Source organism: Atta colombica, unplaced genomic scaffold, assembly GCF_001594045.1.
Source record: "Atta colombica isolate Treedump-2 unplaced genomic scaffold, Acol1.0 scaffold100, whole genome shotgun sequence".
NCBI classification, from domain to species: Eukaryota; Metazoa; Arthropoda; class Insecta; order Hymenoptera; family Formicidae; genus Atta; species Atta colombica.
In genome coordinates this window covers 3477812-3496962 of record NW_017259185.1, presented here as the reverse complement: position 1 = coordinate 3496962, position 19151 = coordinate 3477812, and the positions used below count along the sequence as shown (strand labels likewise).

The following is a 19151-nucleotide window of genomic DNA, read 5'->3' as shown; positions in this document are numbered from 1 at the left end:
AGGTCTGAATACATCAGAACGATTGAAAACAAATGACATGCGTACATATCGTAAAAGACGGTACTTCAGGCATACTTAGAAAAAAATTTGGTTGCGATACGTTAATTTTTGTCAGTTTTATACGCCTTTGAATATGGAAGAAAATAAAGTGCATTTTAGGCATTTAATGCTTTTCTTTTACCGGAAAGGCAAAAATGTCACACAAGCGACAAACAAGATATGCGATTTATGGCGAAGATGCTATAGCTGAAAGAACTGTGCGGAAGTGGTTTGCTAGATTTAAAGCTTTCAACCTTGAAGATCAAGAACGCCCGGATAAGTCCTCCACCACAGATGAAGATCAGATTAAAACACTAATCGAGAATAACTCACGCTATACGACACGTAAATTAGCAGAAATGTTGAATGTGTCAAAATCCACCATCCACGAGCATTTTGTGAAGCTTGGCTACATAAACCGTTTTGATGTATGGATTCCCCACGATTTAATGGAGAAAAATCTGATCTGGATCGTCATTTGCGATTCACTCTATAAACGCAACGAGGAGACACTATTTTTGAAGCAAGTAGTGACGGGGGATGAAAAATGGATCATTTACAATAATGTTAAGCGAAAAAGATCTTGGGGAAAGCGGAATGAATCACCTTTAGTCATCCCAAAAGCCGGTCTTCATCCAAAGAAGGTCATGTTCTGTGTCTGATGGAATTGGAAAGGGATTCTGTGTTATGAACTTTTACCAAACAACGAATCGGATGGACGTCGTGTCTCATCAGGACAATGCGCGGCCTCATGATTTTTGATAACTCGACAAAAGTTGGAGCACAGTTGGGATGTTCTACCCATCCACTATATTCACCAGACCTCGCGCCCTCTGATTTCCACCTATTTCGATTATTACAAAATTCCCTTAAAAAAAGCTTCAACTCTTTGGTCGAGGTAAAAAATCACTTAGAAAAGTTTTTCGCTGAAAAACCTGAGAGATTCTGGAAGGATGGAATTTTCAAGTTGCCTGAAAGATGGAGAAAGGTGGAGAAAGTTATAGAACAGAATGGCACCTATATAATTTAATAAATGTATACTAAAATTTAAATCTTCTGCGTTTCAATTTTCTTTCAAAATCGTCACGAACTTTCCGGACAACCCAATATATCTAAAATTTATAAAAAATATATAAAATTTTATGAATATTTAGATTGATTTATTTTAAATAACAATTTTTTCCTCCTTGCAATAATTGCAAAACTATAAGCAATCAAACTATTTAAAATTAAACTATATAAAATTATACTGTATCGTTAACAATTTTTTAACGGAGTCAACAATCAATTTATTTCTCCCCTCAATCCAATTTATGAGACTAAAGCTTTTCACATTATCGTTACAGTTTGGGATTTTGGGCAAAAAAGAAAGAATATATCTTCAAGATTTCGAAGTTCAAAGTGTTTATTCATTTTTAAAGTAATTTATTTATTTGTTTGATGATATTTTCCTCGAAAATTCCGTGTTCACATCCATGCATTCCAAAAATATATTTAACTTAGAAAAAAACATGTTCGAAAAAAACATCATCGATTTTTACATTCTTTGTGTATAAATATAAAAGAGACTTTTAATTTTAGATTTAATCTCGAGTTGATCTATCTTTTAAAAAAAAATACATTCGGCTTGAATAAGTAAGAGTGTGAAAAATAAGAGTGTTGTCTCATAACTTCAACAAAAGTACATATATTTTTAAAATAGTACAAATGATAGCCCTAATTACGACAGAGAGAATAATTAATAGATGAAGACATAAATAGTTGTGGTTAAAAAATGCAGTATATCACCGAAATAAAAAAGTGACATAATTTTTTTATGTAAATATCTGTTTCATCTAAAATTAACTTTAAAGATATATTACAAACATGTTATTTTTTAATTAATTTTTATATGTTTAACAATATTATAATAAATTAAAAAATAATTTGTTGTGTTTAGTCAAAGATTTCAATTTTATTTGGTCGTTTAATTAGTAATTATATTATTCTCTCTTGATATTGTAAAACAATGTTATTTTTTCTATTTCATATATGTGATTTAATATTTTCATTATTAGTGAATGATACATAGAAGATACATAACTTAAGTAAAATTTATATTATCGAGATACATAAAGGAATGTTTTTTTGAAGAAATTCTGATATTATATCCAAACTTTATATCAAAATATACCAAAATTTGTTTGCATGTTTATTTATTAGTAACAAAGGCATAACTAGCTGTATATTCACATCTTATTCTTTCTATGTCTCGATTATTATATACTATATTACATTAGAGTATGAAATTATTTTTAAACTTATCGAATTTATACGTCGGATATCCGATAACAACTTTGCTACAAATTGATCGCTAAAAAAAATTGCCTATTATTCCAAACTGAACCTTGGAATATTCTATTACAATACTTTTAGAGTATAATCAAAAATATTAATCTTTGGTTAACTATGAAAAACATTTCAAAGAAAGCCTTAAAATTACTTTTCTCTGATATATAATAACCAAGATATAAATGTAAATTATGGATATTAAAATAGGATCACAAAGGAGCTAGGGATATTTATATCTTTTGTATTGCGTAGCGAATCTTAATGACTTTAGCCATAAACAAAGTACATAGCATCAATATAACGAAGGTGCACATTTCATGAAAAATATGATTTACATAAAAATTAAATCAAATTTAGTAATTCATTCATTATATTATATACTATATGACAATGTTTTGTCAAATTCATTACTAATTTTTTGCGTAATATAAAAAATTATTAATTCTTTATTATCATTTTTGTTAATTGATGCATATAGTTGCTTGTTTTACGTATTTGTTTTTCTTTATTTGATTTTAACTATTTTTATATCATGAATTTATATTTTAATTTATTGTTATTAAATAAAATCAAATATCATACTTGATGCATTACCTTAAATATTTTCATTTGTATGTCTCTTAAATTATACTTAAGTTAATATTTATCATCTCATGTCACTTAACATCTAATTTAGATAATCTGTTAATACAAAATATTTGCAAAATTATACCTAGAAGAATTAATAATAATAATATCTTATGTAATTTTACATGAGTCACAAAATAGATTTAAAAGTTAAGACTAAAAGTTAAATCTTTCATAATATATATAACTCGTTCGTACATTGTCAATAACACAGACCCACAAAAAAAAGTACTCTATGCTGGGATAAAAATCCAGCTATTCTTATTTTGTCGCTAAATACGAACATAAAAATCTAACATAAAAATAAAATCATCCAGGGCAAATTTTCAATCTAAAGCGAAAAAATGACCCATTTTTCTCATTTTTAACCCATTTTTTCATTCTAGATTAAAAATTTGCGCTGGTCCTATTTTTATGTCAGATTCGTATTCAGCAACTCAAAATACAAATAAGAATAGCTGAGTTTCCATCCCAACACAGGATACTTTTTTTGTAGTTATGTAATTAATAAAATACAGCACAAAAACAACTCACATAAGGCATTGTAAATTATTTCTGTATAAAATGATTGAAGATTTCTTCACAAAAATCAATATCAAAAAAATACTGAAGATGAAAATTGGCTTAAAAAACATTCTGCTATATTCAAATCTTCATGGATTGAAAGATCCAAATCATGGTTTTCCACATCTCTGCGAAGAGGAAGATTTAAAATTTGGTCTGCCACATTTCTATGGAAATAAAGATCCAAATTATTATTTTTAATGTTAAAGTGCTTAATGGATCTTTATTCATATATGAAAAAAATTGAAAAATTGTAAAATGTTTATTTATACTTAATATTATATTTATATTCTTCATAATTATGTGATAATCATTATTTTTGAATGAAATATATGTGGATGTTTATTTTTTACACTGATGGAAAATAAGTAACATCGTTATTTTTATTACTACTTTTTATAATAATGACTTGATAATGACTGTGCAATTTTTTATGATTAATTAAAAATTAAGTGTTGGGAAAAAATTATTTTTAATAATAATTAAATAAAACTTATCACCATAACACGTTGTTTATTGAAAAATGAATATAATTTATTATTGTAACGAATTAAAGTAACAATAAAAACAATTCGATGCGTTATAAATAATAAGTTATTTCTTTCAATAATCCTTAGTGACAAGTTGCTTTTTAAAAGGAATCACCTCATTCAAATTTCCTAATAATCGAACATCCTAACTAATCTTCCCAATCTTAACTTTTATTAGTCGTTGTTATCATAAATCATTGCGAAATCATTTTAATAGATTATATATCTATTTATAATCTATAAGAAAGTAAGTAATTTCCATTCCTGATACTTATATTGCATATAGCCAAATATGTATCAGGTTCAACAATTTTGTTGACTACTGAATATGAAATACTATAAAATTTTGTTACTTATTACAAACAACATTTAATTATTCTTTGATTAACATAACTGTTCCCCTATTTTTTACTTGTTCTTGATTAATATTTCGTGATTAATATTTCTACATTTGTACTGGAAACGCAATGTTTAATTCAAATAATCTATCTATTTACATTATAATAAACGTAATAAATATATAGTAAATAATTATCAAGAACACCTATCTGTTCCGTATTTTTATAAATTTTAGAGGAAGTTGTTGAGTGTATTTGATCTTTTTTTATTGTTGTATTCGCGTGTGCATCATTACTCACATTATTCTTATCTGCACGTGGAGCTGATATCCTACATTTAAATATAGAGTGTTTAAAGAAGTAAAAAAATGCAACATAGAAATTAGTTTTAATACACACTATTATGCGAACACTCCATTATGCGAACAAATGTATTATTTTATAATCTTCAACTTATTATTTGGACATTGAGATATGATCTGTTATTAATAGTATAACAATCTGGTAAATACAATCTTATATAGATCTGATTATTCTTGTATGAAAATTAAAATACATTATTCATTTGTACTTTTCTGAATACTAAACATACTAATAGGTACACATATTTCGATAAGTGCCTTAAATATTTGTTTTAATCATTATATTTCTTTACGCGTTTTCCATTTATTACTATACTTTATTAATACTGTCAACTTTATATTCTTTAGTATCAATATTTTGCATTATTTTTAGAGTACACTTACCTGTGCATATTTCTTAAGTGTAGACGTGTATTATTATATCTTTTATCTATCTTAATTACTTTTTCACATATGTTACATGTCATGTACTGTGTGTCTTTTATGGTAAAATGGTCCCATGACCAATGTGTACGTGCATTGCTACTCACATTATCCTTATCTGCACGTGGAGCTAATATCCTACATTTAAATATAAAATAATTAAGGAAGTAAAAAATACTATATTGGAATTAGTTTCAATTATGCACACTACTCCGTTATGCGGACAAATATATTATTTTATAACTTTCAACTTATTACTTGGACGTTGAGACGCGATCTATTATTAATATTGTGACAATCTGGTGAACACAACTCTTATATAGATCTGATTATTCTTGTATGAAAATTAAAGTACGAATATTATTTATTTGTACTTTTCTGAATACTAAACATAATAATAGAACACATATTTCGATAAATATCTTGTTAAATACTTGTTTTAACCATTATATTTCTACAGGTTTTATTCACTGATTATTGTACTATTAATTACTGTCAACTTTACGTCCTTCAGTATCAATTTTTTAATACCTTTAGAGTACACTTACACGTGCTTATTTTTTAAGTGTCTTTGTAAATTATACTTATTATCGCCTATATACTTATTATTCAATACTGCGTTACATATGTTACATGTTACGAACTGTGTGTTTTTTATGGTAAAATAGTCCCATGTGTCCAACATTGGATGAGACGTGCACTGCTACTTACATTATCCACACCATCCGTACATGGAGGTGATATCCTACATTTAAATAGAATGTTTAAAAAAGTAAAAAATGCAACATAGAAATTAGTTTCAATTATGCATACTACTCTGTTATGAGGATAAATGTATTACTTTATAACTTTTTAACTTATTACTTGGATATTGAGATGCGATCTAGCAATCTATGGCAATGTGATAAATACAAATCTTATATACATCTGATTATTCTTGTATGAAAATTAAAATGAACAAATTTTATTAATTTATACTTTTCTGTATACTAAACATGATAATAGTATACATATGCTGATGAGTGTTGAATACTTGTTTTAATCATTACATTTTTTCAAGTGTTTTTTATTTATTTATTCCTATCAATTGTTGTCAATTTTATATTCTTCAGTTCTGCTATCATTTATTATTAATTTTTTATAACCTTTAGTATATACTTACCCGTGCTTTTTTCTTAAATGTTTACATACAGAATTGAAATTTTTTTGATCGCACTTAAGTTTTAGGTCACATCTGTTACATGTTACATTTTGTGTGTCTTTTTATGGTAGCATGATCCCATATCCAATGTGTACGTTCATCTTCCTTTTCTTCTTCTGTTAATTCGTTTGAATGTTCCTTGACTAAGTGATTATGTAAGAAAGATTGGGGTTGAATTATTATTGGTTTTAAACAATAATTGCATTGCGCAAATAAATTTCCTTGTATTTTTTTGTAATGTCTACGTATCTTCTGACGAATCGGAAACATATCATGGCAATCTGTTGCTCCTTGCTCTGCCATTATTTTGTGTTACGGAATATTCATGACTAATCACAGAAGATACAGAAACAATTCTAAACTCTTTTGTAGAAAGCCCAAAACAAAGGTACGTTTCTTTGACCGAATATAAATATTGATATATATGTATTTGAATTTGCTTAATTCCCAAATACAGTTCTATTCATTCGATAATTAATTCAGTTCTACAATACTTATATATTACTTATATTTAAAAAATTGATTTAAAATTTTCTTCTTATTTTTCTTTACATATTCGTATAATTTTCATTTTAATTTTATCTCATTTATTATCAATAGTGTTATATATTAATTCTATATAGATGTCGCCACTAACTTGTTATATATTAATGTATTTGTGTGTAAAGAATATTTTGCCACTCCTCTTAATATTTTTATTTATCAATCTTTTAAGCCATTTTTTAAAATAATTGATTTCCGAATAATCGCTGCTTCTGATCTGAAATTTTACACATAAGTTGTTTTCTACATGAGGAATATAAAGTGCATGTGGTCTCATTTCAAATATTAAAAACATTTTTTTATACCAGAATTTTATCGATTGAATTTATTTTTATATGATTCATATAACAAACATACACACTTAATATATAATATATAATATGTAATATATGGAACTTCTATCCGATAGGCAAATTATGAAAACATTGCATAATAGTAGCATCATTGAATTTATAATTTTTCAATTACACTAAGATAATTTATCATAACACAACAGTTTTTGTTAGAATAAAGTTTTTAAATGAATAAAATTTCCATTTATCAAAAATTGAACAAATCTAATTTAAGATGTAAATATTTTTTAATTTACTTTTTTAAAAAGATATAACGAACAAGTTGCCGATAGCATAATGAAGAAACAAATCTGGATATTATTCGATTATTTTCAAATGCTTGAAAAATATTTCCGTACAAATATTAGATTATATTGTATGCATCCCAAAAGCCGGAACTTAAAATTCTAAATTTAACTGTTGCTAAATGTATAATACTTTAGGTTGCAATATTTCTGCAATATAATTTAATAATAATTGTATATATTTATGAACACAATTATATTTCTAAAATACGGCTGAAATAATTTTCTCAATTATTAGACAATTTTTTTCCAAATTTTAAAATTAATTTTCTACTAATATTATTCACCATGTTATTATTTTAGCAAAGTATCATGTCGAAATTAATTAGATTATCGTTATTAATATTTTAAAAAAGATTAGAGTTTCTGTAAATATGTATATTTGTATAAAATTGCAAATTACAAATTTTATGCAAGTTTTGCATTTTATCATATAATTTATTAAACGTTGTTCTATCAGTGTTAAATATTCATCTTGAGGAATCTAAAGCATCAGGCAATGGGAGTAGACCTTGCTTTGCGCGGAAAGTTGCAAATTTACTTTCGCAATTATTTTAAGGTCAGTTCTTTCAATGTCAATTGGTATTTTTTTCTGCTCATATTTAGAAAGAGATAAAAAATAACTTATGTGTTTATTAAAATTTATTTATAGTTCTTATGCTTACCAATCTCTTATTAATCTTACGGATGGAAGGTTATATTATATTAAAGAAAGAAGGTACCAGCATTTGTCATATGTCTTAAAATATATCAATTACTTTAACCAATGGCACTGACAGCTTATTATTTTTACGGATTCATAAAGAGAGACTACGTAAAAAGGACTAAAATTTATGTTAAGTACATTTACAAAACTTTTTATTTCTTGAAGTAGAGAAAATATGACTTGTACCAATGTCTCTTTATATCAGCTTTATTATCGGGGGATTGCAAGGCCGCCGAGAACTTAAACGCCTTGATTAAATTAGAGTCAAAGATAGAAACGGTTAACGGAATAATTAACTTAAGTGTCGCTTTTGTGCGATTGCAGGTGAGGTGGGAAAGGAGATGTACATAGTGAATAGGGGCCGACTGCAGGTGGTAGCCGACAACGGGAAGACGGTGCTCGCCACCCTTAAGGCGGGTTCCTACTTCGGGGAGATCAGCATTCTCAATATGGGGACCGCAGGTAAAGAGTGCGGTAAATATTCCAAACGGACCAGGGGCCCGTGAGCTGTCCCCCTTCGTTTTTCACGATCACGTTTTCACGTTTCACGTTCTTACCACTCTGTGAGAGGGCAAGCCGTCGAGCCGGTATGAGCCGATCTAAAAACGATCTCTCTAGCAATTTTTCACTATCTCTCTTTTTCTCGCAGACTTGTCCCACTTGTCGATTTTCACCTTTTTAATCGCGATCGACGTTCATGCAACGACGCCCGCGTGGTGAACAGAATTTATATACATATATCGATTACTAATTCTCCAAACAAAATTAATAGAATTAATTATCACTCCCTTAGCTTCGATGAATATCCTTCCTTTGATTTTTATATTGGATAAATAGTTACGATACGAATGATATTTTAAAAAAAGCCGATATAAATTTTAAAAAGGTATTAAAATTTGTATTTACTAAAAATTACATACTTTTTCCTGATTACAATTTCAATAAAAGTTTTTTATAATAAACGGAATACAAATCTCAATTACTCAAACTAATTTACGATATGTAAAAATTTACATATCAATGTATTATCGATGTCACATTATTTCCTCAATTGTATAATAATATTTACGTGCGTTTCTCATTATTATTTATTTAATTCAGAATGGTATACTTCTTGTTATTAACAGAAATGTCAACAATATATTTATCTCAAATTTCTCAGTAACTGTTCCAATCTGCACAAGAGAAATATTAGCGATAAACATTGCATTATTAAAAGCTTATTTTCGGTTGTTTTCAAAGTATAATAAGTATAATTTTCAAATACATTTTGAACAAAATTAAATAATAATTAAAGCAAATGTAGATTTAAAATGTTAAATAAATAAACAAGGAATTAAACTAGTTTTACCATCTCTGATATCACGGTCGTGATATTATATTCTCTCAAACACACTGAAAGACGAGCTTTATCTAATTTAACTGTGATTGACGTTGCATTATCCTACCCTACGTGGATAATTTTGCCGGCTGTATAGGATACTTTCCTATTAGATTTATCGCAGAATTTATGGCACGTATAATCACCACAAATTTACTGCAGAATTTGACTGTTGAATTAGAAGCTTCATGTGTCTCTTTCACAGAATGCATCGTTTTCATTTTAAATGCGAAATGAAAATTAAATCAAATTAAAAAAGAGTGTAAAAAATAGAAAGAACATATTGTTATAAAAAGAAATTTAACAAATCAAAGAACTTAGTATAAGAAATAGAAAAAATATTTGTGTAGGAAAAAATATATAAACAAGTAGTTAATAAATAATCTAGATTCTAGATAATAATAGATTTCAGTAGATTAATTTCATAACACGTGCGTACTATATCAAATGACTGAACAACAACAAACTACATATACTACTAAACTCAAATAATCATTCGCATTCCTCGAGCGCACATCGATGAAAGAATTAACGAGGACAAATTTCTTTTTCCTCGCTTACATTTTTTTTGCACAATTTAATGGACGTGATACGAAAACCGACTTCTAAAGCATCGCGAAATCACTCGTGCGTCTTCCAGGACTTCGCTACCGCTCGACAGCGAAAAAAAAGGATTGGCAATGCCAAAAATATTGCTTCAATTTCTCTACTTCAACAATTCTATTGCTTTCGCTTGTCAGGATAGAGTATAGAACCATTCGCGCAGGATCGATGGCGGGTCTCTTCTTGTTTTCGAAGATCGACTCTCTTCGAATGATTCGTTGAGACGAAAAAAAAAAAATAACCATCCAACGTCCGCCAGCGCGTATAAAGAGTCGCCTCGGAGACGGCACGAACTTTATTCTCCTATCGAATTTCTTTTAGAAAACTCTTTTTCTCGGACGAACATTGCATTCGCATTTGCCATAAAGAAACTTCGGGCTAATAAGAGCAGCGTTTCGGCCTCCATCTAAATGATCTTAATCTGGGTCAAATTGAATTTTTCCTCCTCGTATTTTTAGAGCCTCGATCCCCGTCGTTATTAAATTAAAAGAATTTAATCTTTTATGTTACTCTATATTTTTTATAAAATAGCTGTTAAAAAATTTTTCCCTTATTTATGTCGGCGGCTATGCCGGCTCATATTTTTAGCAAACACAAGTTTTCTGTAACTCCGTTACGTATTGTATCTACAAAACCGGGCAATATTGTCTCTCGCGAAAGTGTAAAAAGCTTTTCATATGCTGTTACTCGTAGATAACAAAGTGCTGGTCGTGCCAGATATTGCCGTGGATTCCTCAGGCGTTTTCAGTCGTGCAAACGTATCATTTACATTTGAATTTTGTATTGTGTTTGCATTGGGTCAGAATTTTTATAATACTCTGCTTATCTAATAAACAGTAACAGTTAATTAAATTCCGTAAGAACACACGCGGCAAAGTCCGTCGTTGCGAGACCGTCGACGCATTTTGAATAAGGCCCGTGACACGTATTGCCCTTTAGTCTCCACTCTTCTTCAGTCTTTCTCACGGCTACTGTACTCCATTTTATTTTTTTTTATTTACGATCGACCGGAACGACCGACCGAATTATGATGTACGTCGTAAAATATCAGGATTGAAAGCTTCTTTTTTATGGCGCCTGACTTACGCCTGTGCGGTTCATCGTGAATTTTTAGTGACACTCACGTTTCTAAGTGAAGAATACGAGGCTAAAGAGATAAGATTCAGATCGAATCATCATTCAATAACGTATCGAAATTATTCTTCTTTTTTTTTATTCAAAAATAGATAGTAAGTGTGTCAATCGTAGACGGAATAGCAGACGGCGACTCAGCAAGGCGTACCGGTCGATAAGGTTTTAATGAATCATATTTTTAGTCAATCGTGCTCACAATTTCTATTTCGCTTTCGTAGCTCTATTAGAAGAAATAGCTTAAAACTGGATCGATTCGAATCCAGTTCCTTATTCGCGCCCCTTTCAGCATCATATCTTTGACTCTCACAATCGATGCTGCAACGCCACGCTGCGCTGGGATTGTACATTTCTTATTCTTATAACATTTGCATATCTATTAATTGTTATCTATTATAACATTTACAATTGAGGGATAGCATTTGTAAATGACTGATTTATTTGCTTGTATAAATCGATCACGATTTATGGCTTTAATGCAGGCGATTTGATTGTCTGCGAGAATTATCATTGTGCTCGAGCGTCATTTACAAATGCTTCCTATGAACATCTCCATTCTCACGCGATATATTATCATGTTATTATTCATTGCACCATTCACATATCTTTCTCACAATTTGTCGTCATCACTCCCTAACGTAGGCTCTTATTGATAATTGTAATTTTTACTTCTGTAATGCGTGCTGATTTCGTACGATTGTATTGGCCTGCATTCAGATCCGCCAAATTATTATTACCAATTATTAATATTAAATTATATCTATATTTACACACATACACATACACACGCACGCGCACGCACACAAACACACACACACACACACCTACACACACACACACACACATATACACATGTACAAATTGATTACAGTAGTTTCTAGTGTCCTTTATCTTAGCTTTTGAAATATCAAGTTATATAACTTGGTTGCTTTGATTTATTCATGAAGAAAGTTAGCCGATTTTATTATCTTATTTTCACTATTCCAGTATAGAGAAAAAAATTATCGAGAGAAAAAACAAAATAGACTATCTTTCTTCAAAAATATTTCCACTATCAAGTATTGATATATTGTTCATCGCAAATATATTAACGTTATCTATGCAAGTAGTATCTGACAAGTAATATTTGACACAAACAGCGGTAAAAGAAAATCGTTGCCAAAGAAACTACAGCAAAACATAAGTATATTCATACACTTTTATTAAAATTAAGATGTATAATAATAGGAAATAAGGTAAAATTTGCACATCGTCTGTTTATACACGTTATTTTCGAGAAATTAATCGCAGAATTTTCCGTCGAAAATGTACAATAAACTTACTTATTCATCGTACCGTAATTGAATAACAATCGCAAAATTAGCATCTCGTTAAACTCACTACTTAATAAATAAACTGTGAATTAGCATCTCGTTAAACTGGTTACTTAATGAATTGTAACTAATAAATATACAACGTTCGAACAATAAAATTTTATTTTACCGAAATATCTCGCAACTTTTGAAAAGATAAAATGCTCTTAGGTAATTTGTATCCTTCATAACATGTCGGAGTCTATTTATCGGATAAGACCGTTTGAAATAAGTAGTTCAAATACTTGAGGAATATGGAAGCGGAATTTCCATCCGCTAAATTTCTTCGATGTACGGTTAACGATTCCGCGCGTATTATATTTGAAACGATATTTGAGCGAAAAATGGAGCAGAGGGAACGGCTGCGTTTGAAAACTTTCTGAATAATATATGACGCGAATTGCGACTGGTTATTTACAATTCTCATCGTGACAGAGAGACGTATGCCGCATGCCATAATTACCGACTCAACGTGGACGTGTAAACATAATTTTCAATCAAGTGCTAGAAGAATTTCCCGTCGCCTTAAGCTTAATTATTACAATTTGTACAGTTCAGGTATATTCGTAGCATACTAATGAAGCGGAACTTCTGAATATAAACATTTATCTAATGGTTAAATCTTTCCCCAAAATTTAGAAAGTTCGTGCTCGGTAGCGTCTGTTATTGCTACTTTTCAGACTTGCACGTACGTCTGTAGTCTGAAGCAATTGCTCATTATGCTCTTCGTTACCTTGTTAATTACGCGGTCTTTTATGCCGGTATATAAAATATCGTTGTCACCAATTAAAGTTGTAAACAATAGCTCGGCTGCATCATTATCACATTCTGGGCAAACTACTTCATTAGTCTAGCTTGCGGGTTTTTCTTTTTCTACCTGAAGTTAACTACATTCTATTCCGCGAAAAAGATGCGAAAAAAAACACGCTCGGAAGCGGATAAATATGGTAAAACCGTGAGACAATTAATTCGTATCTGCTATTATCTATCAATTTATCAGCCAACAAACATCGGAAGATTAAATGTCTTTCTGAAAAAGTCGGGAAAACGAGTTGAGCGACCTGGCAATCAATTAACATAGAAGACTGAACCGTAACGAACCCGATTAATCAAAATTACTGTGCTTTTGTACGAGTATAAAACGATGTAAAAGGATCTTAAAGAGATAGTTCGCACGCGCGCGCGCGGACGTATCGAGCGTGCAATCGGAACCACGTGCATCCGGGCTGAGGAAATGAGAGCGGGTCTACTATAGGTAAAACGGCGGAACGATCGACAAATCGATCACGGTGCGTTACATAAGAAAGCTTGATGCATCCCGATAACCAATAAATGGCTACATCGACGCAGGTAACCGGCGAACAGCCAGCGTGCGCTCGGTCGGCTACTCGGACCTCTTCGTCCTCAGCAAGAAGGACATGTGGGACGTACTCAAGGAGTATCCGGCTGCCAGGGTGCGCCTTGAAGCCATTGCAGTCAAAAGGCTGGAGAAGTACAAGAGAGCTCCTCTGGAGAAAGGTGAGTCGAGCCTACCTTTTTCGTCTCTATTATATTCGCGCATCAAGTACATACAAATAGCTATCGTGTTTCTTTAACGGCACCAGATAGGTAAGACAAATCGATGAAACACCCCTCTCGAAACGCGGATGATCGGAACAACTTTCGAATTTTTTCACGAGAAAGTTAAAAAGCTTTTAAAGATATACTTCGATCGAATTTCTCTCTTGGACTTGATAAATTAGATTTTTTCAACTAACAGCTGATAACAAAAATCGGATTTATAAAACTTCTCAGTTATCTTGAATAGACTTGATTACGACGATGTTCTCTCGTTTTATTTGATGAAACTTTAACGAACGGGAAGGCTGTGATAACTCGTGAAGTATCGACATTCGAAAGAAACTCTTGCATTTCTTTCTGTAATTCGGCTTATTTTTCTTTTTACGTCTGTCTTAGGCGTGTTTCGCAAATGATTCGAAGATCGTTTGTACGATCTGCGCTACATCCGCCGCGAAGCTGGTATCAACATGGTGGAAATACATTTAAAACTGCTTTTCAATTCACTCATTCTCAGAGTTGCGCGAAACAGGTTCGAATACGATTGCGAACGTCTTGCGTCGCGTCTTGCGAGCAACTTGGTGCACAACCGAAACGCTTCGAATGCCTGAAACTTTCCTCGTTACCATCGTTAAAATAGCTAGACTCACGGAAGTTTATGCGCCCTCGGCAAGGTAAGTTCTTCGGGATGCGGATGCCATCCGAAGAACTTCGAACCAAGAATAGAGGATTCCATCAAGATGTGCTCGTCGCTGCTACGGCGCATTAACAAATTAACCATTGTGGAACGTTAGATTGGAGTTTTGAGTATAATAGTTAAAGATGCTTTGAAATAGATATATTATATCTCCGTGTGACATCTCAGAGAAGAGCCTTAGCAGTCATCTTTGACACTCGATCACAATAGTTACTCCGGAACTTGTTATTTTCTTGCGATTGAAACGAAACTAAACTACATCCCGAACGCTTTTTATTAAAATCAATGAATCAAGTTTTACTCCAACTTTTCAACTCGCGAGATAACTGATTTAAAAAAATATATCCATTCTTCAATAAAGATAGAAATATAATTGAACAAGCTTTGATAAGTTTTTATTTGATTAACTGTTGCTAAAGTTTTCTTCGCAAAAACTTGAATTAACTTTTTATTAACTTGCTTGATCGATATTAATTTTCTCATCTTTCATTAATTTTCTCATGTATAAATTCCAATTTCAATATAACAAGAAATATTGTTGAAATTTAATAAAGCGATAATTCATCGATGAATTTCTCCATTCTGTCTCATCCTGTCTTTCGGATCGCGCGACAGCTGTAAAATATACTAATAGGAAAATGTTTTATTCCGTGAACCAAAATTTCACTGAAACAACAGAAATTTGGTTGAAATATATCGAATAAAAATTTTTAGTTGAAATGTATCGGACAAAACTGTAATATTTTACGCAAACTAAATTGTTTACTTATATAAACAAATATTTTTTATTATCTACATGATAAAGAAATTACTTTCAAAAACAATTAAATTTTTTATTAATTTTTTATAAACAAAATGTTTGGTTGCTGTTAAAAAATACCTCAACTAAACAGTTTTATCGAAGGTACTAAATTTCTTTTCTTCGCGTCGCCAAAAAATATTGCAAATACTAGTTGACTGCCTCGAGGGCTTATGATATAAAAGTCTATCTCGTATCGTTCTTATTTCCGAAAAACCGTCATTCAAAATATTCTTCTCGACCTAAATTTTTGTTGAAAAAAACGCTTGCAGTACTCTCCGCGTAATCTCTTCTCGTTTCTTCTGCAAACCATAACGAGCATCTAATGAAAGTGGGTTGTCGCGCATGAAAAGTTGGTTTTTGAAGGTTTAACCTCTACAGAAAAGTTTTCAAAAAGTCAACTTGACACTGACAAATACCATCACACGATGTTGAAAAAGATGCTCTTGTACAATTTTTATTAAAATCCGTCTCTCGTCAACGTCATTCAAAATTATTAAAGCAAAATTTAAGCATAGATTTAATTCGCAATTGAAAAATAAAATTTACGAAATTGTTTGAGTTACATAAATTTGCTTCGGTATATTATTTGATAAGATCTTCGCTGCAAAACTAAACTACCACTTCCCGTTTGAATCTTCCACAAAGCGAAATAATCTGAACCTTTGTCCCAAGTATACAGGTGGAAATTCAACAACTTCATTCAGCAATTTTATTTTTCTCTTACGGATCTCCGAAGGAGCTATGCGAAGGATAAACGACTGTATTATGTTTGCCATAGTTTCCACAACGATGCCCGTGCTCGAAAGTTTCGCGTGTTATAACAACAGCGCGGACGGCGAACTCCGCCACCTTGTACCACAAAGTGAGCAAAGGGTGGCCGCTTTGCGCTCGTCGCACAGTTCCGGATTAATTAATTAAACTCCTCAGCTCGCTGCTACACCTATTACTACACGCGCTGACGAAAATCTTTTGAATGGTACAGCGAAATCACGTCTTCACCTCGCTGAGCCCTTTCAGCATCGCCATCGCTCTATGTGATTCTCGATACCCTCGCACGTTAACGTCTTGAAAGATTTTCGATCATGGAACTTTGGTCAAGCTTTTGAAAGATATATTCCTGAGTGGCGCAGAACTTTCAATGCGCGTTTAAACGAAATGCGGCTATGTTGCTCTCTATGAGTCAGCTGTAAGTCTTGTTAAACTTAAGAGGAAGTTGTGAAATGAGAATCTTTAATGCGAGAATTTAAATGGATATTAATAAAACACATTCTTTGCAATTTATTTTCTATTTATAAGTTTTTCTTTAATATTATAAAATGCATAAATGTAATATAAAATAAATATATTTTATACACGAATGAAAAATGTCATATTTAGTTTCTTGTAAATTTATTCAATTTCCAGTTTCACGTTATGTTCATTTTATTTACGTCAGCTTATTTTATTTACAGTTTCTAAGATTCTTATTAGCATCAAATCATTAACAGCTTTTTAAGATACTTATTTGCAGCAATAATATTAAATTGCTTGCAATTTAATTTATGATATTACTTTAGCTTTGGTTTAAGACTGTATTTTAAGACTAATAAATAGGCACAAAGTTGGCTTAAATCGAAAGTTGTAAAAATTTACAAGAAATAGACACAAAAAATCTTAAACGGATATAGCATTTTTTATTCATATATGTTTAATCTTATCAGTCCATTTTTGTTCAATATAAATATAATAATATAAATATATTTCTTTCATGTTGTTATTTTAAGAAATGTTTAAATTTTATACAAAACAAACATAAATAAGTTTTGTATGGGAAAATCGTGGTACCTCGATTCAGTGCCGCATGCCGCAAATTCGCCGCCACTGTTTTACATGTTTCCCTTATATGTCTCATTTGCCTAATGCGAGAAACGCACGCAGGGTAAGTGTGAGATGGAAATTAGATGGTCGCGTTTAACGCTAAATACACGACGGCGAATATCGCTATCTCGAGACACATCTCTACCTCGAGAATATCTCTATCTCAGGATTCATTCATCCGCATGCGAAATGTTTTCGTGACCTAATTCTTAGCACACGTAAAAGCGCGAAGAATAAACGAGGCGGATACTTAATGGCGAAAGTCGATGCCACGCTGATGGAGATAAATGGCTGTAAAAGTCACGGCAATTCTTTCCTTTCGGATGTCTCATTGATCCAAAACACGCGGAAATGACAGTTGGAATATCATGATATGGCAATATTAACTTCGGCCTATAGGTCGGCGTGTCACGGGCTGAGTACCCTTCGGTCTATACTTTCCGTTTTCTAGCAAAAATATACAGACATAAGGATTTTGCAAAATCACTGTCCCTTCAATCGTAAATTTCAGGCGAAGATAAATTAGAAAATGGGAAGAAATGGGATTTTATTCGTAATAAAAAGTTAGTGGCTACACAAATACACTATTTTGTATTTGTATCTGATAAAATGTTTGTGTTGAATTTGTAATGTATTGTTAAGTGTTAGTTTAATATAATGTGATTGTGTTATTTAAATATTTTGTGCTAATTTGATATTCAATATTTCTTAATCTTAAAACAACATAATTTGTAAGTAAATGAACAAATAATATAAGAATAATGTATTTTAAAACGTAAATTCTAAGATAAATAAATGAAATATACATATATCAATATACATATATCAATTTAATATAATAAATTTAAAACATAATATATTTACATATAAGTGTATTGAAGAAATATGCTTCCAATTTGCGTATAAATTATTTCACAATATTGTGTTTTTTTTTGCATAATATTTGTAATACTTTTAATGTATTTATCTTATGTTAAATTAACACAAAAATTTGGATAAACATTTAAAACATGTAAAATGTGTCAAATTTAACACAAATTTTCTAACTGTATTCCTTTTTAAATAATAGATCCTTTTAATATAAAAGACAAAAATAAAACGGCGGAAAAATCATTTAACAAATCTTGATGTACTACAAAGTGCAAACGCTGTAAAGTTTATAAAAACCGAAGAAAATCTAAGATTTAATTTAATTTTAAACAGATATTATTTCTCTATAAGAGAGAACATAAAAAAGATTTTATTTTCATGTTCTTTGTTTATATTCTTTTGCTTCTTTTCTCTTCTAAGAAAATATGATGAAAGGTCCGAAAGCTATAATGTTAATACACTGAATTTTAAGTAAAAACGTTGAATAGAATGAAATATTCTGCTCGAGTACACATTTTGAGAGATATCGCTATGTTTTTTTTAAAGACGCGAGCTATCGCCGGTCTATCATCGTATATTTTCCAGTAATACGCTTACGTT

The 19151-nt window shown here is 30.7% G+C and overlaps 1 protein-coding gene across 1 annotated transcript in view; it reads left to right on the top strand.

Annotated features, from left to right (window-relative positions):
* The window catches only part of LOC108685366, a 151369-nt gene that overhangs the window by 122230 nt on the left and 9988 nt on the right, over positions 1–19151 (top strand). The window contains exons 10-11 of the mRNA XM_018190127.1: positions 8626–8763; positions 14119–14286. Coding sequence (XP_018045616.1) covers positions 8626–8763; positions 14119–14286 — 306 coding nt within the window. The remainder of the gene's footprint in view (positions 1–8625; positions 8764–14118; positions 14287–19151) is intronic.